Below are 26,491 nucleotides of genomic sequence, written 5' to 3'. Positions count from 1 at the left end.
AGAAAAGGCCAACAAGGAGGGTGAAGGTTGGGGTCTCCGGTAAGACAAAAGGATGGGGATGGAAAGCTCAGAGGTCAGCCAGCCACCGTGCCTACTAGAGTTTCAAGTCTAAGATTTAAGACTATGAATTTAAACTGAAACCAATCTTCCCAATTTTGTGGCTTTTCTCTAGCTTTGCTTCGTTACTTATATGGACATGTGCAAGAGGCAGCGCTGACATTATCTGGATTGGGAAAGGGACTGAGGAACCAAGGAATTACAGTTGGACGTGAAGGGAAGGAAACAGGTGAAAACTGCATTAAAATGTGTTAGGATTAGTATGAGTGGAAGGGTCCTATGTAGCTGAAGATCCATTATTCTGTGTGTGTGCACTGCTTTTATCTTAGGCATGTGAATTTGCAAATAACAGTTGTTTTTCACTAATATCCTAACATGTATCAGGAACCAATTGCAGATGCTTCATGTAAATTAAGTTAGGTCTTAAAATAGCACTATCCCATAGGTATTCTCTACAATGCACTCATAAGGAAGATGGGACTCAGAAAGGTTAAAGGGTGAGTATAGAGCCACCATGGCACAGCAAGGACCTCAGGGCTGGTAGGTTTCAATGGGCTGCTGCTTCTTTGTTAACTTGCTGCATTTCTGGGCTTAGGCTGCTTTACCTATTTCTAACAGTTACATCTGGGTGAGTCCTAGACATACTGCCAAGTTTCCCTTTAGCTTCTATGAAATAAGCTACATGTGTTGCTGTAATTGACTAAGAACTAGGAATTCAACCTCAAGGACAGGACTGTGTTTGAGACCCTCAGTAACAGAATAACTAGCAGAAACAAGTTTAACTTAATTCACAATTAGCATGATTAATGACATCAGTATTTTATACTGCTATGGCACCATCTTGTTGAAGAGTAATACCATAAAATTTGCTTTACTTGGCATTACGTTAAAGACTTCTGTGCATACATAGATAATTGATGATTCTTTTTTTTTTTTTAAACTTATGATAGTCACAGAGAGAGAGAGAGAGAGGCAGAGACACAGGCAGAGGGAGAAGCAGGCTCCATGCACCGGGAGCCCAACGTGGGACTCGATCCCGGGTCTCCAGGATCGCGCCCTGGGCCAAAGGCAGGCGCCAAACCGCTGCACCACCCAGGGATCCCGATAATTGATGCTTCATGTTTATACTAATGTATGTGACAAAGTCAAAGCTCATGAAGGGATTTCTGCATTGAAGAAAGATCAAATTGTGGTTTTTAAATTTTAATTGGTTTTGTTATAATTTCTAATTTCTGCAACACTGGCAGTCTATGCAGAGCTTACACTTTACCATTCACTCATTTAATCATTCATTCATTTAATCATTCATTCAACACGGATTTCCTGAACCTCTAGCGTATGTTCTGGCCCCTAGAGATAGAGTGAAAACAAGACAGAAGTCTTCTCTATCCCTATGGAGCTTACATTACTGTGCTAACCTAAGCATACTGCTTCATCACACAGCCCCCTACCAGACAGCACTGAACAAAAGTGAACAAACAGTGGTCACAAAGACATGCGTTTCACTGTCTTAGAATAAACAAGCTGCCTCCAGACCCACTGGCCCCAACAAGCATAGGCCCAACAGGGCAGCAGGCCAGATGCTGTGTCACTGTTAGCAAGCAAAGAAAGCAAACACAGTGCAGTAGACCCGCACAGGAACTGCCAAAGAGAAGTGCTACACAGACTCAAGAAGCATCCACTGTCATGACACGTGGTGCACAGTACAATGAGCAGTATTCATGAGAACCCTAAATAACCTAGATTCAGGATGTATGCAATTTAAAAAAGCAAGTATGAACATATAATGATATAGAAAAGTCTAATTATAATAACTTAGTTCAACAAGTTTTAGCAGTAAACTAAGTTATAATTATTCGAAAATTCATGTAAGTATAGTATCTCCTTTACCATATCAAATTCAAAAATAAATTTGAATTTTTAAAATTTTACCAGACATCTGTTTTAAAAAACCACTTTATCCTGGGGTGCCTAGGTGGCTCAGTCGGTTACTTGTCTGACTCTGATTTCAGCTCAGGTCATGATCTCAGGGTCTTGAGATCAAGCCCAGCATCTGGCTCCACCCTCAGCAAAGAGTTTGCTTGAGATTCTCTCCCTCTCCCTCTCTCTCGCTCTGTCCTCCTCCCCCTGGCTCACACATGCCCACACACAAACACACACACACACACACACACACACACACATATACACACATGCTTCTTTCTCTCTAAAAAACAGATAAATCTGGGCAGCCCGGGTGGCTCAGCGGTTTAGCGCAGCCTTCAGCCTAGGGCCTAATCCTGGAGACCCGGTATTGAGTCCCATGTCGGGCTTCCTGCATGGAGCCTGCTTCTCCCTCTGCCTGTATCTCTGCCTCTCTCTCTCTCTCTCTGTCTCTCATGAATAAATAATAAATAAAATCTGAAAAAATAAATAAAGAAATAAAAATAAAAAATAGATAAATCTTTAAAAAATAAAAACACTTTATCCTACTTAAAATGCATTAAGTAAGCTGAATCCCCAGAAGTAATTAAGGCAAATATTATTAGTATCATTTTCATGATTTAAAAAACCCCTCTCCTACCCCAGGAAGTTAAATAGTTTGCTTCATGGAAGGTTAGTGGCACCAGAGCCCAAGAGAGTTGATACATATTCACGATTTGAAAAGTTGATCAGAAAGCCTTTAAAAGCCTTTAAGTGGTGTTTATTATATTTACCATACCCAATATATAGACTTAACAGTTTATTTTTGAGTTAGACATAATTAAATAGCTTCCCTTCATGAAGTTTTAAATATTACTGGCTTTGATTACAGACAGAAGACACAACTGACAGCACACCAAAGGGATTTCCAGTAGTCAAAAATGATCAAGTCTTCAATCCTATGCAAAACTGAGTATTACAATGTAACTTCACCTTGAGATGGGGAAAAGGACAGAATTCTTGGCACATATTAAGTGCACCATAATGTTATCTCAACCCTTTATGATTAACATATGGTGAGGACTCAGTACTGTTATCTCAACTATTTATAATAAACACATAGTAAGAGCTCCAATTATATTACCTGTTTTCAGTATACCTCGACTATAATTTATGCCTAAAAATTTTCCTGAAGTTTAATTGTTTCTGTATCTAAATTTCTCTTGTGTATTTTTTGAGAAATCATATAGGAAAAAGACCTACCTTTGACTAGAGAAATCCAACTTTCTTTAATAAATGGGTAGTAGAAGCAAAGCCAACCCAAGAAATGGGCATCTACTGAGGGATGAGAAGAGGAGCTGAATAATCTTGTTTCAGAAGAGATACTTACCTCTGACAGTTTTTCTTTACACAGCGGACAATGAGGGGCATGGTCGAGGCAGCGCTCAAGGCATTTCAGGCAAAATGTATGTCCACATGGTGTAGTGACAGGCTCAAAGAGCAACCTGGAAAATATATCTGAGCTTTTAGCCAAAAATATCCAGAAGAGATTTTCAAATAAACTATTTATTTTCTAAGAATTGCTTACAATTCCCTTACGGCTGCAGAAATCACTGATATCCATTCCCATTGAGATCTTCTTTATCAAAGTTTGAGAAAATAAATCACTTATTACTAAGGTACACATAATTTCTCTGGTAATAAAAAGCCCATTATATTTAGGATATCAAATTCAGAAACGATGAGTTTTTCAGAGAGTTGCACAGATTCTCTGTCATCCTACCTCATGCAAAGGGCACACTCGAAGTCAGTTACATCTATGGAGAGCTCTGGACTTTCTCCTGTGTTGGAGGTCATGTTCCTTTGAGGTGAGGAATCCACCTCTGAAAAAAGGTTACAATGCTATAATTAAAATTGCTCATTTGGACAAAAGCATGCAGTAACTTCACTTATTCTGGCTAAAGTGTGTTTTGCCAATTTCACAAACCATGCTGGGCAGGAATAGTTCAATAATTTATCTGGACAGTGAGCACAAACGGGAGTTAAAGTTATAACAAAATCTTCCCTATTTCTGACAATGAAGTCTTCATAGGATTAACTACTTAAACTATTCTATAACAGTAAAGCTAATATATTCTTTTATTAATAATTTTTTAAAACCATGTAAAAAATTTTAAAAAAATATCTTGAATATAACTAACTTCCTATCACTCTGGAGTCACATAGCTCATGACAAAAGAGCTTACTGACCTTTCTTGGGAATTTTCCCAGGGCCATTCAGGTCATGCACATCCTCCAAATCATTTGGAAATTGTCTCTTTAAACCAGTGCTGGGTGCCACTGGAAGGATACTCTCTAACACTTCTTTATCCTCTTCAAAGTGCAGACCCAGTATAAAATACAAAACTGAAGAACTGGTATTTCTAAACACATCAGATTTCTCAGATGGATTCTGGTCAAGTAGGAAAAAAGAATCCTGAATATTAAAGAAATCATAGCATAAGAGAAAACAATATTCATGCAGTGGCCTTTCTTAAAAAACTCTGGGAAAAAGGACTTACACTCTTCCTTCACAACTGGTTTCATCTAACAACTTCTAGATGAACTTTATGCTTTCCATGGTAAAATACAGAATAATTATTTTTGAGATAGATCAATGGAACATCAACCTGCATATATTCAAATCATCCCTCTCTTTCTTTTCTCCAAGCCAAAACCAATTCAAGTTTCCTGATACTTGGGATGTGATGTGTGAAGTTCTAAATGTTTCTATATGATGTCCTAAATGTTTCTATATGTTTTTTTTTTTTGATCATGTCCATTACTTCCACCAACTTCCTTTAAAAGGATCAACTTTCAGTATGAGGAGCTGGAACCAGTCTCGAGAAGTATTTCCAACTAACATAATGCCACAGTCTGAATAACTTATGTTCAAATTTTAAGGAATTACATAAAGCTTAATCAAGATAACACTGACAAACACATGCACGTCATACCTTAGAACTCCCTGCACTGTCCCCTTCTTCCAGAGGCTCGGTGTTCACATGGCTAGCACATTGAGCCTTCAACCTGCTGTTTAATATCCTGCTTTGGATGGAAGATGTCAAATTCTGATGCACATTTTCTGAAGCTGGAAAAAATACCTCACACATTACCTACAAAATTTCCGAGAAGAAAAAAAAATTTTAAACACTCTTGAAAAATAAATAATATGCCCGAAAGATCCAAAGGAAACTATAAGGCCAAATAGGCCTAAAAGATTGAAAAGAATAATTATCGTATTTCAATTGCCACTATTTCAAAACTCAAGTTTCTGAAACCAAAATCAATGCTTTAGGCATTTTAGCTACCAGTCCCTTTCCAGCTTGGTCTCACCAATTACAAAATATGAGTATTACCATTTTTTTTCTGTCTGGTCCTTAGACATCTGTTACAGAAGATCACCCCTAAAAGTCTCATGGTTAAGAGAGCAAAGTAGGGTGTAGAGGTTGCAGGGACCCTAAATTAAATCCAAGCTGTGATCACCCACAGGACTGAGATATTTCTAGAGGACTACTCAACTTACAAGAGAACCAGAAAGAGCTGCCTTGTACGGAATTTTAAAGGAAAACCAAGGGAATGGCCATAATTCTAATTCAAAAGCCATGGACCAGCCTTTGTTGATGGTGGGAAGTGACTGCCAGTCACTCGATGGTCCTGCCAAACCTCATGGACTCAGCTGAATTCAAGGGCTTAAAGAGAGGTACAAAGGAGTGACCAAGACCCAATAAAGAACCCATCACTGTTCCTCATGTGACAGGTCAATGCACCAGAACCAATGACCCTTCTATCAAAAAGGAACAGCACTTGGCAGGGACACTGGTGTCCTCTGAGCTGGCTCTGAGAGGCTTCAGTAAAGCAGCAGAAGGCTGCCCAGTAGATTACTACATTTCATGGGCATTGACAGGCTGGCACTGTTTTGACCCTGAGACAGAAGACATCTACCTCTCACAGAATGCTACAGGGAAAAGCATCATAATTTAAATAGCACCTGACAGACATGAAGCACCACAAGTACCACAAGACCTAGATGCTGGTCCTTGGACCTTTGTAAATATGCTTAATTTTGAGCTCAGGCTGAATTTCTTACGATGCTGTTGTAAAGAGCAGTTGAGTTATGTTTTAAGGTTCTTGTGAAATTTGCAGGTGGGACAGAGCAGGCAGGGATAGTTAGAAGAGCCAATGTTAAGATTCATTATTATTTTGAGAAGTTGAAACAATGGCCAAAACCTGTAAGTGATATTTGACAGCATTAATGAAGACCAATCCACTACACAATAAAAGGACGAAAAGTATTGCTAGAAGGTTCTCACTAAAAACAAAGATCTAGGTATTTGGGCTAACTATGGTTCTAATAGGAGCCAACAGTGTGATGGTATTAGGCTAAAAATAAACAAACATGCCTCATGATATGAACACAAGGGAAGGTCAAAGTTCCCCACCTGTAGCTGTCAGATATGGAGGTACACTAGAATGCATCCAGAGGAGGAAACCCTACAACCTTATTCCATGTGAAAAGGATGTTGTTGGGTCCAAAGACATAAGGCAAAGATAACAGCCAATCTCAAATATCTAAGGTAGTTTAAAATGGAAGAGGAAGAATGGATTCATTTTCTCTTGCTCCAGAAAATAAAACTAGACTCTAAAGTCAAAATTACAAGGTAAATGTATGATAGAAGTCAGCAATGAATAGTGCTAAAATAGGGAAACACTGACATAAAAACAAGAACTGTGGTCACTGGAAGTGCTAAGATTGTAACAATTGCACAGGCTCTTATAGGGTGGATTCCCACAGTAACTGTGACTCAGTGACCTCTAAACAAGATTGGGCTAAGGACCCAATAAGAGAAAAGATCTTTCTGCATTGTGCCAGTAAAGCTTTTCTAAAAATTTTAAGTTAACACCAGCTGAACCTGTATATTTTATATATTATCACAATGTCTTTCATAGAATTCCTATACAAGCTATAATGCTTGAAATTACAACTCTAAGAAAATTTGCTTTGCCTCCCCAGTCTCACACACGGACCCTGCCTCCCTAGCCCTGTCACTATCCCAGCAGAACTGAGCCTTGCAAATGCCATCTAATGAAACATTGTGCTTTATCGTTGGATAAAAGGTGTCAAACATGTGAAACTCATTATTATTCCTGTATTTTTAACTACATTGTCATGAATACTCAGGATTATATTTCTTCTTTATGCTCCATGTAGGAGCTACTCAGCATGGACATAAAGGCTATAAATGAGACCTAAAAAAGAAAGTTTAAAGAAAATCACACCTTCTGTACTTCTTTCTTCACTGAGTTACATTCTGGATTTAAAGCAAGGCAGTAGAGAAACTCCTTTAACACTTCCTTACTTCTTCCCAATGCAGAAAGAGCCTGAGCCTTCACATGATGCCCCTGAATTCATCAAAAGACAAGATATGCATTTTAAAAAGTGTGATCATATACTTGCATACAAAGAGCCTTGATAAAAAAAAATCATTAGAATTACTTAATTTTCATATTAGCTAGAATAAACAAAACCCCACCTAGGATGACACTAGCTCTACTACCTTGGAACCTGAGCAAATCTGAATACCTCATAAACACAATCTACAATCAGAACACAGCAGTCATCAGACTAGGAATATGAACCCAAGGTGGGTTTCAAGGGACATGCTAAGTAAGAGAGAAGTGGTATCTACCAAGTTTAAATACATTCAGTCATCACAGATCGTAACTATGTTCCTGTCTTTAGGGAGCATACAATCTTGTGAGAGAAGACAGATATGACCAGAAATACCTAGAACACAAAGCAAAACATACAAAATACTACAACAGAAATAAACAAAGTGCAATATGAATCAGTATTTTCACTAGCATTTTTTTGTGCCTGTAGTATTTTCTCAAATCATAGTAAACACTGTAATTTGTTTTATCAGTTCACATATTATGTTTCCATTGGGGTCAGGTGTCCTGATCATTCATATTAGTCTCTTTATTCTTTATTTCATTGAATTTTTTCTTGTTAATCCCTGTTTCTTCATTCATATTTTAAAAAGATGTACTAGGGGTGTCTCGGTGGCTCAGTTAAGTGTCTGTCTTCACCTCAGGTCATGATCTCAGGGTCCTGGGATCCAGAGCCTTGGGCTCTCTGCTCAGCGGGGAGTCTGCTTCTCCCTTTCCCTCTGCCCCTCCCCCTGCATGCTCTTGCTCTCATAAATAAAAAATCTAAAAAAAATAATAAAAATAAAAAAGATGTACTGTTTCAACTGATTTTCATCCATGTTGAGTCAGACTCCTGACTTTATAGACTTCACTGCTGAATGGAAGGCTCTTTGGGTCCTTCATCTACATGTGGGAGATCTTTTTGAGATGTTTTATTTTCAGGTGTGTGTGGTACAGAAGCCAGGCCTTAGGCTGGGAGCCTCATGTACCAGGATTTAGAGGGGTTTACTCAGGGGTGGGGGGCCCTGTTGGCAGCCACAACTTTCCCCAAGCAGTCTGTCCAAATTCTTTGCAGGAGGTGGGGGTGGGGGGCTAGGATTTTTTTCCCCTACTACTACTCTGCATGGTGGAGTGAACTGTACCATCAAACAAACCTTTCTTACTCCTTTCCTAAGAGCTTAAATTGAATCTTCTCTGGAGTTTGTATTATGACATGAGCTCAGCTCCCATTTGAACTATCATGATCTCTGCTTTTTCATCCATTCACCTGCATTTTAAAAATTTGCTGAGATTCCCTTCAGTGATGGACTTATACTTGTTTATGCTTTCTTGCTGCTACAGTTCTATGGAGGTATAACTTATACCTAGTAAAATTAATCAATTGTAAATGTATAATATAGGACTTTTGACAAATGTATGCAGTGTGTAACTGCAACCACAATCGTGATGTAGCACATTTCCATCACCCCAGAGAGTTCTTTCATGCCCCTTCAAAGTCAATCCTCTCCTCTCTCCTAGTCCAGGAACCACTGATCTGCCACTAGTGTTTTGCCTTTTTGAGAATTTCATATAAATGAAATCACACATTTATTTGTGTGCCTTCCTTCACTTTAATGTGATGCTTCTGAGGTTCATCCACATTACTGAATGGATCAATCGACACTCCATTACTCCCTATCACCAGGTTGGGTTCATTCCACTGAGTGATTAGTTATTTACATTTTTTAACTTTTAAAAAGAAATGTTATTAGTTTCACAGTATTTCATTTAGGCAAGTAAATCATACAATGACCCTGTGTCTGCCTGTGTCTCTCCCTCTCTTTCTCTCTCTTTCTCTCTGTCTCTCATGAATAAATAAAATATTTTAATATATATATATGCCTTTTCTTTTCTTTTTCTTTTTCTTTTTTTTTTTTTTTTTTTTGCCTTACTAGACTGGCTAGGACCTCCAATACCATACTGGTAAGTGCTAAAAGCAAACACCTTTTATTTTTCTTGGTCTTAGCAGAAGGGTATTCCATTTCCCCCCAGTAAGTATGATAGTCATTATCAGATTGAGGAAATCCCTTGCTATTCCTAGTTCATTCAAAGTTTTTAACATGAAGAGTGTTCAATTTTATCAAGTGCTTTATCTCCATTTATTGCATTTTTTTCAGTCTGTCAATACAAATTAATTTTCAAATGAGATAGAGATACTAGTTTGAAGCTTGTTTTTTACTGTTTTTACCTAGTTTTGTTATCAATAATAATACTGTTCTCATAAAATAAGTATTCCCTCCTTTTCTGATTTCCAAAAGAATCTTGAAGGATTGGCATTATTTCTTCCTTAAATGTATGATAGAATTCACCAGTAATTCTATAAGGTCCTGATAAATTGGGGGGGGGGGGGCGTTAACTGTAATTTCAATTTCACTAAATAGAGATAGGGCTATTGGAGGCTCTATCTTTCCTTGAATGAACATTGGTAGTTTGTGTTTTTTAAGGAGTTAACTTCTAGGTTGTTGAATGTATTGGTATAACTTTGTTCATAAAATTGTTCTTTTTTATCCTTTTTTTTTTTTAAGATTTTCTTTATTTATTCATGAGAGAGACACACACACAGAGAGAGAGAGGCACAGAAACAGGCAGAGGGAGAAGCAGGCTCCACGCAGGGAGCCCAATGTGGGACTCAATCCTGGGTCTCCAGGATCACACCCTGGGCCGAAGGCAGGCGCCAAACCGCTGAGCCACCCGGGGTGCCCCTTTTTTATCCTTTCAATGTCTGTGGGATCTATAGTCGTATCAACTCTTTCATTCCTGCTATTAGTAATCGGTACCTTTTCTCTTTTTTCCTGATTAGTCTGGTGAGGTATATCACTTTCATTTATCCTTGCAAAACAACAAGTTTTGTTTCATCGACTTTTCTCTATTGTTTTTTTCTATTTTATTGACTCCCTGTTTCTTATAGTTCTTCTTTCTTTCTGCTTATCTTTGTTTTAATTTGCTCTTCTTGTCTTAGTATTTTAAGAAGGAAACATCACTCTTCTGAGACCTTATTTCTTTAATAATTTACTAATATTATAAATTTCCCTCAAAGAATAGCTTTAGCTGCATATGATGAATTAGATGTAATATGCTTTTATTATCAACGATTTAAAAATAGTTCCTAATTTCCTTTGTGATATCATCTTTGTTCCACGGACTGTTCAGAAGTAATATAATTAAATAAGAGATATTTAAGGATTTCCTGGATATTTTATTATCATCGATTACTCTTTTCATTCTATTGTCAGAGAGCAGACTCTTCAAGATTTCAGCAATTTGAAATTTATTGAGATTTAATTTACCAGCATAGGAATCTATGAGCATTAAAAAGCACAAGTATGCTTACCCATTTGCTAAGGTCAAACTTTCACATGCCTATTTATAGTTCTGTATATGGGCAAATATTTTGTTTGCATTGGCTTATCTCCATTTGCACCAAAAATTGTGAATCAGCATCAGCCATGACAGATGGCTTGAAAGGATAGTTTTGCCTGGAAAAAATACACTGGTATAGTAGTCCCCAGCTGAAAACTCGAAGTTGGTTCTAAAGTGCTTCCATCTCATCTCAGACACAGTTGGACAACATCATCCTTCCCTCAGTCCTTTCAACTTACTTTCCAATATTGCTTCTGCCCTAATCCTTTAGTTATAATATTAACCTGGAAATACATTTCTATCCTTCATTATCTTAAACTGATTTATCAGGGTATACTATCAGGGTATACTTCCACTAAAGCTGTTCTTCTCTAGCCATTTATCAAAAATTGAGGTCCACAGATTTGCAATAAACCCTAAAGATATAACCCAAATCCCAAAAGCTAATGATTCATTTGCTGGCTCTCTTACAGTTAAAATTATCTCCATAACTTTGTAGTAACTAAGTCTGTCTTTCTTCAAAGACACACTGCCAACTTACCAAGATTTTAGCTCAAAAATCAATACTGTAGAGAAGAAACTAGCTTCACAGGACAACACAGGTCTACTGTCATTCAGAAATCCTAAACTTATAATTCATAACAATCAAGGCTCAATCATTACTGACAGAAATTCCCTCAGAAGATTAAGAGATCTAGGGATAGGAGAAAAGTCATCAGAAAAAGGAGGAGAAAATGTTTTTAGTGAAGCAAGCAAGCAAAAAAATAGATTCCTGGGCTTAGTCCAACAAACATTTGTTTCCCACCCTTATACTCATCCCCAATTTCGATTTAACACTCAATCTGATCTGAAAACATTTTGTTTTAAAGAATGGAAGGTTGAATGGAAGAAAGTAAAGAAGGGCATCTTTTCTATTAACATGGGTTAATGCCTCTTCAATGCTTCTAAAACAAAAATGATAAAAAGTAATATAGAAGGACAAAAATATTTGTATTTACTAGCTATAGAGCATGTGATCCATGTTAATTTCATTACAAGTTCTTTAAAACTTTAAAATATCTTTTGGGTTTTAAAATCCAGAGATTCATGAAAAAGCTACAACTTTTATTGTCTGGCTTCTTAATCTTCAAGGATAACTTAAGCTATTATTTTTAATTAACAAAGCTTATTTTGTATCATCACAGGAAGAAATATTAGACCTTTCCAACACAGACTAAAGTTATTCCAAAATAAATAGAAAACATTCATCCTTTCACTAACAAAGGCATATAACATTTATATGCTACACGCATATTAGGGTACAACTGTTAATCATGAATATTATATAATCTTCCTATTTATATAAAGTGTGGTTTTAAACATTTTCCCTTTACTCACAAATTTATATAACTTTATCATTATGCTTATATATTTATTTAGTATATAAGACATATTATATAAGGCAACTGAGTATCTCCTAAAAATAATCTGAATTAGTGTTTCTCCCAAAAGTGGGAGACTTTTTGGTCTTTTAAACTGAGTTGGTTTATTATGAAGTGGATTGCTACATTTAGACTACTATCATGAGGAAAATGTATGCTGTGTTAGGCACCTAATACAATCATCTTAGTTTATTCTTAAGGAAGTCCCATGAACTTAACATTTATTATCTCCAAAGACAACCAATATATTAGTCAAATACCTTAGTCAAGAGAGGTTCATTCTGACAAACTGCATTGGCATCCTGTAGAGCCTGCTCATAATTCTTCAGAGTTAAATATAACTCTGCTCGCAGCAGCAATAACGAGTTATCTCTAGGAGCTGAAAGACATGGAGAATAGAAAAAAAATTAAATGACTACATTTAAAAATCAATCTTCAAGTCACTAAAAACATTAAATTGGAAAATAAACATAAAGGCAAAATAAACACTTCCTCCCTCAAATCACATGTGGTTTGGTAGCTTGGTAAGTATATTTTAAAAGACCTCTCTCAGGAAAACAGAAAGAAAATTAACAAGACTTCAAAATCAAGAAAAACAGACTGCTGAATACACACTAGGTTTAACATAATCTGCAATAATGAGTAAATGCTGAATCATCTTAATGCTGTAACTAGGTATTAAAAATGAAAAGATTTAAAATAACTTTCTTGAAGTACACAAGGAGATTCATGCTCAAGAAACAAAAGAATGCATAACTTGTCCTCTAATACAACTGCATGGATATGAACTTATCATCATAATTGTACCTACAATAGTATATTCTCTTAAGTGAGAAAAGAAGGGGGAAAAAATCTTTCTCAAACAGAAGAAAGGTTGAGAACTGCTCATATTAGACTATGGACATAAGCCTAGCTACGCAGAAGCCAAGATAGACTCTCTAATGTGTAGTATGTTTAGTCCTTGACCTGGCAAGATACCGTGGAAAAGTGACAGAACCATCACAGCCATTTTCATACTTCTGGACCTGGTTCACTCTACCTATACTCATTGCAGGATCTTTGAAAGAGAGCTACAGTATGCATTTTAATTGATAATAAATATTGTAAGTACCTAAAATGTGGTCTCATTTCTCTACCCAATACCCATTTAAGTTTGCTCCAAATCCTAGACTTTGACTCTCAAGCTAGCCACCTTTCCAAACGTGACTACCTCTCCTCTTAGCTTATGTAGGTAACTGAGCAAGAGTGCAGAATAGAACTCATGCAGAAAGACATCATATCAAGATGATGAGGCTACTTATAACTGTGTTACTGCTACATATGTTTAATGTAGAGAAGGTATGACAAGGAAAAAAAGTGTGGAAAAGAGGAAAGAAATGGCAGGAATGGAGAATCTTAACAATAAAAGCAATAACAAAACAATGTCTTTTAAAATGACATTGACTGGTTAGATTAGGAATCAACAACTTTTTCTGTAAAAAGCTGAAGAGTAAATATTTTAGGTTTTGCAGGCCAGGAAGAAATTTGAGAATATTGTACAAGTACTTAAATAACAATAGAGAAAACAAACTTTCAGATTTTTTTGATAAAATTAAAAAAAACATTAATAATTTAGTACTTTTTTTGTGACAAAGGTCTACTAATTCGAAGAATGGAATTCTTTGGGGGAAGGGATAACATTTTCCTTAAAGTTCAAAGTTAATGTTCCCTATCATCAAAATAAATTGAAAATGTTCGTGTTGGTTATGATCTGTAATGAAACTTTGTTTTTCATCTTGGAATATGAAATACAGATGTCAATCCACTAGGGTAGGATTTTAAATTGAGCATTTTATTGCTTAGAAGTTCTTTATTGAATCCTATCAGATCCTCCTATCTGTCTCCATAGTGTGTCATACAGGAAATATAATTACAGATTAATCATTTCCAACTGAAGATTAAGTGAAAATTCCTCAACTGCACAATTAAATACATTTTCAAATACAGAAATAATCTTTGGAGATTTTGGAAATCTCAAAAAGAAAATGCCACTGAAACTATAGCTGGAGCTTGAGAAATACACCTGCTGCAAATGTGGGTGAGAATGAAGATCTCCCACTTTGTTCCCACTTTGCCAGAGTTGATTCTCTTGAATCTTCTAAGCAACCATATCATGTGCAATCAGCTTTGATTCTGGAAAGCTAGTTTTTATTCTTTGTGTTTCGTTTTACTCCACATTGCAGTAACAGTGGTGATAGCATTTTCCTCTTATTTTTGAACTTAAAGAGGGATATGTGGAATGCTTTAACATGAACTATTACTATAAGCTCCTGACAGAGAATATTTATCAAATTAGTCAAGCTTCTTTCTATTCCTCGTTTTCTATGAAGACATTATAAGAAGTCGGTGAATTTTATAGTATGCTCTTTCAGCATGTGAAAAATTACATGGAGCATATCTCCTTAAATCTGTCCTTATAGTAACTACATTGAACAATTTGTCTAATACTTAATTATCCTTATTTTCTTGGGATAATCTCATCTTGGCCTTGAGTCTTACTATATTGCTAGATTCAAATACTAAGAGATTTAACTAAGATTTTGGCAGCTATGTACATATATAAGCCTATAAACTTTTTCCTAAGCTTTACTTGATTGTAGTATCAACACTAATCTCCTAAAATTAAATGAAAAATTTCTCATATCGCTGCATGATCTGAAATAAGATGAAAGTTAATATTCCTTCAAAGTTTGTTAAAACTTGCTTGACCTTTGTGTCTTTTTCAAAAGAAAAGCCCTGAGTAGCACTTCTATTTTATGATTATTGGTCAGTGTCAAGTTTTTACCTCTTCTTGGGTTAATTTTGATAATTTATAATTTCCTTAAAATTGTCCTTTTTATATAGGCTTTAAAATCTGTTATGTTCCTTTATATCTGCATTTATGCTGCCTTTTTCATTCCTGATCCTGTGTTTTGCTTTTTCTTCATCACATTTGCTGAACATTTGTTTCTTTTATTGGTCTCTGTAATGAATCTGCTTCTGACTTAACGAAATCAATTTTTTTTTGTTTCACTAATGTTTTCTTCATTATCTCTTTGCTTACACTTGTGTTAGTTTCATTATCTTGACAAAGTTTTTGGAGTTAAAAATACTCTTCATTTACATTTATTTTTAATCATTCTTTTCTAATGAATGCATTTAAGCCTCTACTCCTCACAGTCTAAAAGCTTTTACCGAAGTCCAAAAAAAGTCATTTCTCACCCAAGACACTGAGTGAATCAAACGGTTTTCTTTGTTGACTTCCACCATTTGTAATCCACTTATGACGCCAGAACTTCAAAATTTAATCTTTTAAAACATTTCAAGTAAATCTCTACACATTTCCTAAGTATTAAGCCTTAAGCTTAATAAAACTGAGAGAATTTATGGAGGAATCACTAAAAAATCGAAGAGGAAAAGCAACTTAAAAATTCTTTGTGTGAAGACAGCTTATGGAAGAAAAAGACATGTGTGCACCTTCCAAGAAATTGACACAAATATGCAAACAGTTTATAAATTAACCCTTGTACAGGGAAATGAGCCAAAAAGAGTACAGTCTGAGAATCAGGCTTTGTGAGGAAGAGACAGTCTACTGTCTGCATTTGCATTTAGGGTTAATCAAAGACTGTTCTCTTCCAACTGCAACCCAGAGTTGTCATTGTGCTGGGAGCTAGTGTTACCACCATAAGATCTGTCAAATGAGTGGGCAGTGGTGAGAAGTAGAGAACTGTACAAGTGTTATTTAGGAAGAGCTGAATGAATTGATACATAAAGCAATGACAGCTAAGTAGTGGTCCTGGTGAATATAAAGAATCAACAGTAATACTCCTCATGGGTTATTTGTTTAGAGTGATGTAAGGACTTATAAAGTGAAGGCTACAAATTTTAAGTGTGTATCTTGAACTTTTATATAGTATACACCCAAGTCATCGTGACCCAGATCAGGACCTAAGAAGGCTCCTTTGTGCACTTTCTCAGGTAGTACACCTTTTCTAAAGGTAACCAGCATTCTGACTTCTATCACCATGGATTACTTTCACCTGTTTCTGAACTTATACATGGGGCTATATGAATATACTCTTGTATCTGTCACTATCATTCTGTGAAATTCCTTCATACTGCTGTATGTCTGTTTCTTTAAGAGAATAAAAGACCTGCTGCATACTACACTGTATGATTTGATTTATATACTCATCCTACTGGTGGGTTGTTATCCAAATGTTCTTGGCATTTATTTATATAAATAAATATAAAGCTGCTATGAACATTCTTGTATAGGTCTTTTGTTGGGCAAAAGCATTAATTTTTTTTGTATATATTATTTTTATTGGAGTTTGATTTGCCAACATATAGCATAGCACCCAGTGCTCATCCCGTCAAGTAAAAGCATTAATTTCTATTTGGCATAGTCAAAAGTGTGAATACCGTGCCAGAAGTTATGTTACGTTTGGCTTTAGTAGGTACTCCTAAGTATATTTAACTTATACCAATTTCCACTTCAACTAGCAATGTAAGAGTTCCGATTGCTTCCAATACTTGCCAAAACCAGGTACTGTTACTTGTTTTCATTTTCAGGTATGTTCTAATATCTTACTTTGGTTTTAAATTTGCATTTGATCAGTAATTACATTGGGCACCCCTTCATATATTTATTTTCCATTCTGAGATCTAGTTTTACAAAGCATCTGTTCAACTCTGCCTATTATTTAGACAGACTTCCTTTTTGGTTCTTGAGCTATAAGCATTATTTTCAATAGTCTGAATTAGCATTCTCATTTAGATACATATTACCAATACACATCATCTTTTCAGTCTTTTGTGGAGGTCTCTGAGGAACAAAAGTTATTAATTTTAATTGAATTTATCTATCTTTTCCTGCATGGTTATGCTTTTTGTGCCTTAAAAAGGATCACCTCCCCTAAATTCATGAAAATATTCTATGATTTCTTTTAGATATCTGATTATAATTTCCATGTATGATGTATGATGGGCATCTAGGTTCATTTTTTTTTTCCAAATGGATAAGCAACAGACTTTGACTATTTAAAACACTCCCCCTTCCCCAACCATTTAACTCTATTGGCATCTTTGTAGCAAATCAAGTGACTGTACATGAGAGTCTGTTTCTATGTGTCTATATTTGGGCCAATACAACTCTGTGCTAATTACTGCAGCTGTATTATAATAAGTCTTGGTATCTTGCAAGTATCAGTTCTCCACTTTCATTATTTTTCTTCAGTATTGCCTTGGCCATTCATCAACTTCCACCAAAATCATTAGCTGAGATTTTGACTGAGAATGCACTGAATCTATAGTTCAGTATGCCCAGAACTGACATCAATACTGAGTTTTACAATCTGTGAAAATCACGTACCTTTCCACTTACTCAACTTCTCCCAGAAATGTTTCGTATTTCAGTGAAGAGGTCTTGAACTTTCAGGTATGTCAAGATTTACTCCAAAGAAGTTTTTTGTTACTTAAATGGGTTTTCTATTTTATTTTTTGGTTTTTACTAAGTATATATAATCATCACTGATCTTGCTGTATTAATCTTATAGTCAACAATCTTGATAATTCACTTATAATTTCCAATAGTTCAAATATTCCTCTGGACTTCCTATGTACTCCACCATGCCATCTACAAATAATGTTTTATTTTTCCAATCTTAGTACTTTTTATTCTCTCCTCATTGCAGCACCTAGAATCTTAATATGATACAAAACGGCAGTAACGGCAGTGAACAGCCTTGTCACTTTTTCCCTCAATGGTAATACATTCAATATTTCATTATGAAGATTGCTACAGATTTTTTAAAATTTAAATTCAATGTAGTTAACATATAGTGTATTATTAGTTTCAGGGGTAGAATGTAGTGATTCATCAGTTGCAATATAACACCCAGTGCTCATTCCATCAAGTGTCCTCCTTCATGCCCATCACCCAGCTACGCCATCCCCCACTCACATCCCCTCCAGCAACTGTTTCCTAGCGTTAAAGGAGTCTCTTATGGTTTGCTTTACTGTTTCTGTCTTACTTTTCCTTCTCTTCCCTACCTTTAACAGATAAACAGAACTTAATTTCTTGAATTCCACATGAGTGAAATCCTATGGTACTTGTATTTCTCAGACTTATTTTGCTTAGCATAATACCCTCTATTGCCATCCACGTCATTATAAATAGGGAGATTTCATTCTTTCTGATGCCTTAGTACTGCATTGTGTGTATGTATGTATATATATATATATATATATATATATATATATATATATATAACCACATTTTTATCGATTCATCTGTCGATGGACGATGGATGTCTGGGCTCTTTCCAGAGTTTTGCTATTGTGGATATTGCTGCTATAAACATTGGGGTGCATGTGCCCTTTTGGATCACTATTTTTGTATCCTCTGGATACATACATAGTAGTGCAGTTGCTGGGTCATAAGGTGGTCCTATTTTTAACTTTTTGAGGACGTTTTCCATGCTGTCTTCCAAAGCGGCTGCATCAGTTTGCATTCCCACCCACAGTGCAACAGTGCTTCCTTGCCAATATCTATTGTTTCCTGTGTTAATTTTAGCCATTCTCACAGGTGAGAGATGGTATCTTATTGTGGTTTTAATTTGTATTTCCCTGCTACAGATTTTTGTAGATACTCTAACATATTAAGAAAGTTCCCTTGTACTCCTACTTCCCTGAAAGATTTTAACACAGCTTATATGATTTTTCTCTATTCTACAGATGTAGTGAATTACATTAGTTGAGACACAATGATTAGATGAAATAACATTTTACTTGATTGTGACCCGTTTTAAGTGTATCACTGGATTCAATCTGCTAATATTTTGTTTCCCAAAGGTAACCACTGCCCTTACCTACAACATGCTATTGTGATTTTGTCTGTTTGGATTTATAGATAAATAGAATCATATGGTAAAAATGCTTTTGAGTCTGACTTCTTTCACCCAACATTATGTTTGTGATTTGTCCATGTTGTAATGTGTAGCTGTAGCTGGTTTACTTTCTTTTTGTACAGTATTCCAAAAGGCATAATATATTTAGTCATTCATTCCATTTATTGGACATGTGTGTTGTTTCCACTTCAGGGGTATCTCTACATAAGGATATAAGCTCTTGCACATTCTTGTACATTCTTTCAGTGCACATATATATGTACCTTATTGAAACTGCTTGGCCAATATTCTATTTAACACTTCAGATACTACCAATTTTCCAGGTGTATAATTTGCAGACCCATCTGCAACATATGATGGTTCTCATTTCCTCCATCTTCTCCAACAGCTGGTATTGTGATCTTCTACACTTCTAGCAGCTTTTATTTCTGATTTATTTATTTGAAAGAAAGCATAAGCAGGGAGAGGGAGGGTATGGCAGAGGGAGGGGGAGGGGGAGGGGGAGACTCCTGCTGAGCAGGGAGCCTGAAGCTGGGCTTGATCTCACAAACCCAGAGCTCATGACTTGAGTCAAAATCAAGAGTTAGATGCTTAATGGACTGGGCCACCCAGGCACCCCAGCAACTGTTTCTATCTGTTCTATACTTACTGAGACAATAGCCACTAGGGCAAATGAAATGGTGTTGGAATGACAAAGGAAGTGAGACACGGACTTTTTAAATTTAACTAACTGAAAGTTAATTTTAAAAGCTGATATTCCATTGACTAGTGGAAAGCTTTTAAGTTAATCTGGAACAATTTCAACATGGCAATCTACTTTTTCAACACTAAGTTTTATGAAACAAACATACAGGAGGGATTTCTGATGAAAATTTTGTATCCAAATTGAAGTTGGCAGTACATGTAAAAATTACAATGCATTTGGAAGATCTGTTTGAAAAAAAAGTAAAATCTCCATACTTTACATTGAAGATATGTTGAATAGTATTTTCGATAATATAGGTTTAAAAATATTAAGATAAATGTTATCTGCTTCTGTTCATCTTTTACACGTGGCTACCAGAAATTTAAAAATTACATATGTGGCTTACACAATTTTTCCACTGGATAGTGTTGCTCAACACTACATATATAAAACATGATAGATGAAAATACAAAAATATACAGCCTGTTAAAATATGGATACAAGCTGCAAAAATGGTACAGGATATTTGTTATATAATACAGTTTAACTGCTCTATCCAACAAAGAATCCCCCAAATTAAATACAAGTGTATCTTCTAAAAGGGAAAACCTTAACTCTAAATTTAAAATAAAATGCATAATGAATAGAGCACACAAGATTCTTTTAGTAACAAAAAAAATAAGCGAAGTCTTCTTGGCTGGTGATTTAACTCACACATAACCTGTAGCAGAACCAGGGAATCCGAATCACCCTCCACATAGACTTCACCACCCCCCAAAAATTGTCAATAGAGTATATGCAGTGGGAATCAAGTACAATGACAGGAAGTTTGGTCTTTTTTTTTTTTTTTTTTTAGATTTTATTTATTCATTTATGAGAGAGAGAGAGAGAGAGAGAGAGAGGCAGGCAGAGGGAGAAGCAGGCTCCACGCAGGGAGCCTGATGTGGGCCTGGATCTCAGGTCTCCAGGATCACGCCCTGGGCTGACACCAGCGCTAAACCGCTGAGCCACCCGGGGATCCCCAAGTTTGGACTTTTTAAATGACATATTCTTAACAGGTGGGAAGAGAATCAGAGAGCCTGGTGCTGGCCACGAATTTCAGTAACTTTTAAAAATTAAACACACACTAGCTAATTTAACTAATAAACCCTAAGGACATCTAATGCCCTTTGAGAGAGAATGTGCAAATAATAAAAGCACAACGGAAAAGGATCCTCCTTCCTGGATTCCTTACTTGAAACCCCCAGAGCAAATCCTGCCCCGGCACAAGGCACTCCCCCGTCCGCGTGCCTCTAGGGTGCTGCACTTTCCTGCAGGACAAATAAAAACACCGGGTCATCCCGCCACTCCCGGGCCGCGGAGACCGGGTGGAAGGCGGTGCCGGCCTCACGGCCACTGGGGAAGGAGGCGGAGGTCCGGCACGGGACGGCCCGGGGGCGCACCTGCCTCTGCCGCTGGCCCCCTCGGGCGCCGGTTCGCCTTCCCCCCTTCGGAAGGGGGCCACCTGCGCGGGCTGGCGGGCAGCTCCGCGGGCCGACTTACCGAGCTCCAGCGCCTGGTCGCACCTGAGCAGCGCGGCGTCGGGCTGCTGCTGGCGCTGCAGGCTCCGCGCCTGGCCGGCCAGCCTGCGCACGCGGCCCTCGGCCGGGAAGCACTTCTCCAGCAGGCCGCTCAGCACCACGTTGACTCGCCGCGCCGGCGGCCGCGCCGGCCCCGGCTCCACGCAGCGCTTGCACACCGTCAGCCCGCACGGCAGGGTCACCGGCCTGTGCAGCAGCCGCCGGCAGCGCGGGCAGCCCAGCAGCTCCCGCGGCTCCCCCCGCGCCTCCCCGCGCGCCTCCCCGCGCGCCTCCCCGGGGGCGCCGCCCGGCCGCCCCGCCCGCAGCCGCCCCTCGCGCCGGCCCAGGGCGCGCGCGAGGCCGCCCGCCAGCTCCCCCAGCTCCTCGGGCCGCAGCGCGCCGAGCCGCGCGGCGCCGCGGAAGGCGCCCAGGGCCTCGGGGAGACGGTCCGCGCGGGCCAGCGCGTCCCCCAGCCGCAGGCACAGGCCGCGCTCGGGCTGCGCCAGCCCCGCCAGCCCCGCCAGCCCCGCCAGCGTGGAGCGGAGGAGCTCCGCCGCCGCCCCGTACTCGCCGGCGCGGAAGGCCTCGTCGGCCCTCTCCAGGCGCTGGGCCAGCGGCTCCCCGCAGTCGCCGCCGGGGCGCGGGGGCGGCGGGACCGGCTCGGGGCTCATCGCCGCGGGCTGTGGCGCCGCAGGCCGGACGCGAGAGGAGGCTCCGCCGCCCGCCGCCCTTCCGCGAGAGCCCCGCGCCTGGGGGAGGGGCGGGGCGGGGCGGGGCGGGGCGGGGTCCCCCAGGGGCGGGGCGGCAGGTGCCGCGGGCCCACACCCCGGGCCGGGCGGGCGCACGCCGAAGGCCGCAGGCCGCGCCCCGAGCCCCGCGCCCCGCGCGCGTGGCGCCCCCGTCGTCGCCGGCTCGCTCCCGTAGGCCAGGCGGCCCGTGAGAGCCCCGCGGCCCCGCGCCTGTGTGCGTGCGCGTCCGCCCCGCCCCGCCTCCACGCGCCCCTCGCCGCGCGCTCCTTCCCGCCGCCGCCGCCGCCGCCGCCCCCACAACCTGCGGCCGCCGTTACCAAGGGAACCGGGCGGTTGCCCCGCACGCCGCGAATTTGACTTGGGAAATTGTCTCCAGGGACGCGAGAGCCCGAAGTAGGCGCTGAGCGGATCCCCAGCCAGCCTCCTCGGGGACCTCTTAAATTTGAGACCCAAACATTTTAGAGCAAGAGTTTTAATAGAGAACGTAAAGAGAGCCCATGCTGGGTGCCGGGGCAGGACGGACCTGAGAGACGGACAGGTGTGCTGTGCTCTTGATTTAGAAAGCAGAAATCGAAGTTTTTAAAATGTCTCCTAACGTGGGGTTCTGCAGACCGAAGTTGCTGGAAGGAGGGAGTTAAAAGCTACGTTGGTGTATAAGCAAGGACTAAATGTTCCCTTCTGTGCTCATTAACCAGTTTTTAGAATTCTTCACTACATAAGGCCTAGTGTCTCACCATTTATTTTATTCTGTGAATGCAATAAAATGCAATATTCCAGAATCTGCATGTTCATTGTGTCAGGTCGGAATGTCTCTGTTCTAAATTGGTGAGGTTTAACGTTAAGACTGATGACTGAAGAAAATATAAAATAATCAAATCTGGCTTTGGGGAAGAGGAAATACCTCCTCATTAGGTAAGGAGAGAAAAATTAGACTAATTAGCAATAGGAAAAAAAGAGACAACTTTGGCGAACCTTCTAGTCCTGTGATCAATGTAGGGCAATCCCACCACCTCCCATCCCACCACCAGCCCTTTCCATGAATGATTTCCACCCCAGCTCTCTATTTTGACTGATAACATTTGTAGTCGAAGTAGGTTTTGATCTGTTTCTCATTACTGAATTATTCCAAACTCTCTCTTTAATCACTTTTGAGGGTTTTTTTTTTTTAAAGATTTTATGTGTGTGTGTGTGAGAGAGAGGAGAGAGAGAGAGAGACAGCGCACAAGCCAAGGGAAGGAACAGAGAAAGAGGGAGAAGCCAACTCCCCACTGAGCAGGGAGCCTGTCCCAGGGCTCCATTCCAGATCCCTGGGATTATGACCCCAGCCCAGCAGACGAGCAGACGCAGACGCTTAACTGACTGAGCCACCTAGGTGCCCCTCCTTTTGAATTTTTATCTACTTTCTCTATACAGTAATAATTCACTTACCCAAAGATTGCTTATTCAACAAATTCACAACCAGAAAGCTAGGAGAAAAAAGCTGAGTAAATTAGAGCTACAAAGACGATACACTAAAGATTAACACGTGTCCCTCCATTTGTTTAGGTCTTCTCTGATTTCTCTCAACGCTGTGCTTTTTTTCACACTTATCCCTAAGTTTTTCATAATTTTTGACATAGCATAAATACTATTGTCTTAAGATTTCAATTTTCTCAAAAAAAAAAAGATTTCAATTTTCACTTGTTGCTAGTATATAGAAATCTAATTATTCATTCCAATTATTCATTCTATGGGTTACTTAGAGGTATGTTCTTCAGTTTCCAAATATTTGAGGATTTTCTAGATACTTTTCTATTACTGATTCCTATTTTCAATCCATTGTAGTCAAAGAACATACTTTGTATGACTTCTTGAATCTCTTAAAATTTATTGAGACTTGTTTGATGGTTCAAATATGTAGTATATTAGTAAATGTCCATGTGCACTTGAGAAGAATACGTATTCTGTTGACAGGTGAAATGTTCTACAATAAGGATATAGAAGACCTGACCAGTATTACCAATCAGCTTGATTGGTAATATTCTCTTTTCAGCATACATATTCTTTTGATTTTTGGGAGAAGGATATTGAAATCTCCAGCTATAATTATGAATTTATTTCACCTTATGATTTTATCAGTTTTTGCTTCAAATATTTTGAAGGATCTCCCCCAAATTGATCTATAAACCCAAAACTATCTAAATCAAAATCCCAGCATGTCTTTTTGTAGAAATTAGCAAGCTACATCTGAAACTCACATGAAAATGCACATTACCTAAAATATCCAAAATTACTTTTAAAAAAATGAACAAAGCAGAGTCTTCAAGACTCTACAATAAAAAGCAACAATAACCAACAGAGTATGGTTTTGGTTTCAAAATAAACAAGTAGATCCATGGAATAAGTTAGAGATTCCAAAAACAGACCCACACATATATATATTGGTAATTGATTCTTGGCAAAGCCTATACAGTGGAGAAGGGATAGTCTTTTCAACAAATACTGCTGGACTAATTGGTTATTTATAGGCAAAAAAAGAGGAAGAAAAGGAGGAGGAGAGGGAGAAATAAAAGAAGAAAAAACTTTGATCTATACCAAGCATCATATATGAAAATCAACTCAAAGATTATTGACCTGAGGGGATCCCTGGGTGGCTCAGCGATTTGGTGCCCTGCCTTTGGCCCAGGGCATGATCCTGGAGTCCCGGGATCAAGTCCCGCGTCGGGCTCCCGACATGGAACCTGCTTCTCCCTCCTCCTGTGTCTCTGCCTCTCTCTCTCTCTCTCTCTCTTTCTCTCTCTCTATGTCTATCATAAATAAATAAATCTTTTTTAAAAAGATTATTGACCTCAAAGTAAAACTACAGAACTTATAGGGGGGAAAATGCATAGAAGAGAACCTTTGTGACTCTGGGCATTATATTTAACAGCAAAATCATGATCCATAAAAGAAAGGAGTTTCTTACATCTGGTCTGACAGTGAGGCCTCAGTATTATTACAAAGCTAGCCTGGTGCACACAGCTAGTTAATGTTGCTCTCCTAATGGACATGAACAATCTCATAAAACACCAACATCAGACAAAGTCATCCTGAGACCATGATAAAGTGAAACAAAAACAAAGTCACTATTGGGTCACTATTGAATCAGAGGGTGGCTCAGTCAGTTAGGCAGCCAGCTCTTGATTTCAGCTCAGGTCATTATCTCAGGGTCCTGGGATCAACCCCTGTGTCAAGCTCTGTGCTCAGTGGGGAGTGCTTGAGGATTGTCTATCCTTCTTCCTTTGCCCCTTCCCCACCCTGGTCACTTGCTCTAAAATAAGTAAATAAATCTTTAAAAAAACACAAAAACAAGGTTACTATGTAACTCACAAAATATTAACCATTCCCCTCTCCCAGCTAAAATGAATGATAACTACTTCTTTTTTTTTTCTTAAATTTTTATTTATTTATGATAGAGAGAGAGAGGCAGAGACATAGGCAGAGGGAGAAGCAGGCTCCATGCACCAGGAGCCCAATGTAGGATTCGATCCCGGGTCTCCAGGATCACACCCTGGGCCAAAGGCAGGCACTAAACCGCTGCGCCACCCAGGGATCCCGATAACTACTTCTTTAGCAAGTGCAGCTTCATCCTCATTCTGGTGTGCTCTCCTTTTAAATAAGATTTAGTAAAACCTAAATTACAGAATTTCACCTGCCAAAGCTAATATTACCCAACCAAACCCCAAGCCCCATAACAGATTCTTTCTAACATCCTTTCACCAAGACTACCTATGATTCCCCACAGTAAGTGTTCTCCCTCATTGCAATGAATAATAAACCAAAATATAAATTATAAAAATATAAGACACAGCGTGCCTAGTGGTTTGGGGCATTGATGAATTGATAAATTGGATGTATGAAAATTGAGAACTTCTATTCTTTGAAAGAGACTGCTAAGATATGCCCCCACACTTCCTGAAATCAATACTATACTATATGTTAACTAACTTGAATTTTAAAAAAAATATGCCCCAGACTTGAAGAAAAATTTTAAGTTATGTGTCTGTCTGATTAAGGACTTTAATCAAGTATATACAGAGAACACAGGAAACTCAATAATAGGAAAACATATAACTGACTTAAAAAGTAGACCAAAGATTTGAACAGTCAGCTACAGAAGATATATTGATAGCAAATAGATACATGAAAAGATGCTCAGACAGATTATAGCTGCCTGACACAGGTTATAAAATTCGGACAACTCAAAATTATCACAGAAGTGCAGTGTCTTGGCAGCTGCTCAAGTCTGCTCAAGTAGAATGTGATTTTAAGGTATTTTGTTTCTATTTTGTAAAAATCA

At 38.8% G+C, this 26,491-nt stretch overlaps 1 protein-coding gene across 1 annotated transcript in view; it reads right to left on the bottom strand.

The window, feature by feature from the left end:
- Positions 1–22,095, bottom strand: part of LONRF2 (LON peptidase N-terminal domain and ring finger 2) — a 32,949-nt gene extending 10,854 nt beyond the window's left edge. Inside the window, exons 1-7 of the mRNA XM_038551010.1 lie at positions 21,408–22,095; positions 12,512–12,630; positions 7,279–7,401; positions 4,956–5,114; positions 4,210–4,411; positions 3,743–3,842; positions 3,350–3,464 (exon numbers count right to left, since the gene is read on the bottom strand). Coding sequence (XP_038406938.1) covers positions 3,350–3,464; positions 3,743–3,842; positions 4,210–4,411; positions 4,956–5,114; positions 7,279–7,401; positions 12,512–12,630; positions 21,408–22,095 — 1,506 coding nt within the window. The remainder of the gene's footprint in view (positions 1–3,349; positions 3,465–3,742; positions 3,843–4,209; positions 4,412–4,955; positions 5,115–7,278; positions 7,402–12,511; positions 12,631–21,407) is intronic.
- Positions 22,096–26,491: the final 4,396 nt, after the last annotated feature.

This window comes from Canis lupus, chromosome 10 (genome assembly GCF_011100685.1).
Source record: "Canis lupus familiaris isolate Mischka breed German Shepherd chromosome 10, alternate assembly UU_Cfam_GSD_1.0, whole genome shotgun sequence".
Classification (NCBI taxonomy): domain Eukaryota; kingdom Metazoa; phylum Chordata; class Mammalia; order Carnivora; family Canidae; genus Canis; species Canis lupus.
This window is presented reverse-complemented; position numbering and strand designations above follow the sequence as displayed.